Genomic DNA, 1,983 nt, shown 5'->3' with positions numbered 1-1,983 from the left:
TGGGGTTGCAGCTTGAACGACCTCGGACGCTGGGGTGGAAGAGTTTTGTCAGAAGGAACCGAGGGAAAATAAGTGCCTGTCCAGTGTGTAGTCGTTTATATACATTTTATTGGAAAAAAAAAATTTGTACATCAAAATATTTTGGCAAACTGTAAAAAGTATACATAAGTGCAAATATATTCTCCTTTTAAAGCAATAGTGTGTGAGTATACACGAGATTTATTTAAAATATTTTTTAAAAAAATATTGTGGTAGAAAACAACTTTTGTAAAAATAAAAAACCAAAACGTTGTATTGCTGCAATACTGAAAAAAAAATTGAATTTTTCTTAAAGTCTATACACGAAAGGACTAAACAATACTGTTTTAATAATATCGATGGGTCGGTGCTGAAGTCCATAACAAAGTGTCCTTGGTGGGGCTCGGGGAGAGAAGAAAAAAAAAAAAGAAGTAAATTTCCCGCTAAGGCAGCAACGGAAGGGGGAGTCCTCGCAGGTGCTGAGCTGGGAGGTTTATTTTTCCTATTCAAAGACACTTTCTCGTATAAAAATATATCGAATTGTTCCCTTTCCCAAAGCTCGATTCTTTAGGAGATCACAGAAAGGCCGTTTAGGATTAAGCTGGTCAGACTTGGCATAAGGACACTGAAGTCCCGCCTAACCCAACACATCACTCAAGGCATTTTTCTTTTCGGAAGAGCATAAGTGCAAATATATTCTCCTTTTAAAGCAATAGTGTGTGAGTATACACGAGATTTATTTAAAATATTTTTTAAAAAAATATTGTGGTAGAAAACAACTTTTGTAAAAATAAAAAACCAAAACGTTGTATTGCTGCAATACTGAAAAAAAAATTGAATTTTTCTTAAAGTCTATACACGAAAGGACTAAACAATACTGTTTTAATAATATCAATGGGTCGGTGCTGAAGTCCATAACAAAGTGTCCTTGGTGGGGCTCGGGGAGAGAAGAAAAAAAAAAAAAGAAGTAAATTTCCCGCTAAGGCAGCAACGGAAGGGGGAGTCCTCGCAGGTGCTGAGCTGGGAGGTTTATTTTTCCTATTCAAAGACACTTTCTCGTATAAAAATATATCGAATTGTTCCCTTTCCCAAAGCTCGATTCTTTAGGAGATCACAGAAAGGCCGTTTAGGATTAAGCTGGTCAGACTTGGCATAAGGACACTGAAGTCCCGCCTAACCCAACACATCACTCAAGGCATTTTTCTTTTCGGAAGAGCTTTGGAGCGTTATATCGGCTGTCCGTGTCCTTCAAGGGATGGAGGGGGACCGAAAACACTGCTTCCTTAGGTAATTTTGCTAAGTGACTCGTGTACTATCAATGCTATCAGAGTGCACATTATATTTAATCTGCGTGGGTCCGTCTATACCTCGGCTCTGCTCAATGCCACCTGATTGTCTCTGTTGGGGCGCTGCCTTCACATCACGCAGGGCTTGATGTCTTGACAGACGCTTTGATGGTGGTGATGGTGGTAGTAAGATCCACTAGCGGAAGGGTGAAACGAAGAAATGCCATTAAAATTGAGGACAAAATCTTTCCTGTCACACACCGGGGAGGGGTGATGCTGGTAGCGAGGCAATCCCACTGCAAGAGAAGGAAATAACAAGAGCTGCTCAGAAGTCGGGTAGCTCTGCTCGGGCGGAGCAGCCCTTTCTCCCTCACCCGCAGGGAGGAGAGGCTACATACAGCAGGGCTGACACACTGCTCCCTTTCCCCCGGCCACGGCTCCCTCCTGCAAGGTTTGGGAGCTCCCCTCTGGCTTTCCTGGCAGCGGGCCGGGCGCTCCGCCGGGGCAAAGCCTGTCCCGCTTGCAGGGCAGAAAGGGCGGCGGGTCCCACCGCCCCGAGCGGAGGGGACGTGGATCCCCCGGAGTGCCCCCCATCGCCCCCGGGCGGGCCGGGGGCTGCACCCGTGCTCGTACGGGCCCCCGTGCCCGCTCTGCCGGGGAGGTTTTAACTACACAGCCG

At 45.4% G+C, this 1,983-nt stretch overlaps 1 protein-coding gene across 1 annotated transcript in view; it reads right to left on the bottom strand.

Annotated features, from left to right (window-relative positions):
- Nucleotides 1–779: 779 nt before the first annotated feature.
- Nucleotides 780–1,983, bottom strand: part of FOXF2 (forkhead box F2) — a gene marked incomplete at its 5' end in the record, with an annotated part of 5,337 nt that continues 4,133 nt past the window's right edge. Inside the window, 1 exon segment of the mRNA XM_009279236.2 lies at nt 780–1,600. Within this exon segment, the coding sequence (XP_009277511.1) occupies nt 1,434–1,600 (167 nt within the window).

The sequence above is a fragment of the Aptenodytes forsteri genome, unplaced genomic scaffold, assembly GCF_000699145.1.
Source record: "Aptenodytes forsteri isolate BGI_AS27 unplaced genomic scaffold, ASM69914v1 Scaffold81, whole genome shotgun sequence".
Lineage (NCBI taxonomy): Eukaryota > Metazoa > Chordata > Aves > Sphenisciformes > Spheniscidae > Aptenodytes > Aptenodytes forsteri.
This window is presented reverse-complemented; position numbering and strand designations above follow the sequence as displayed.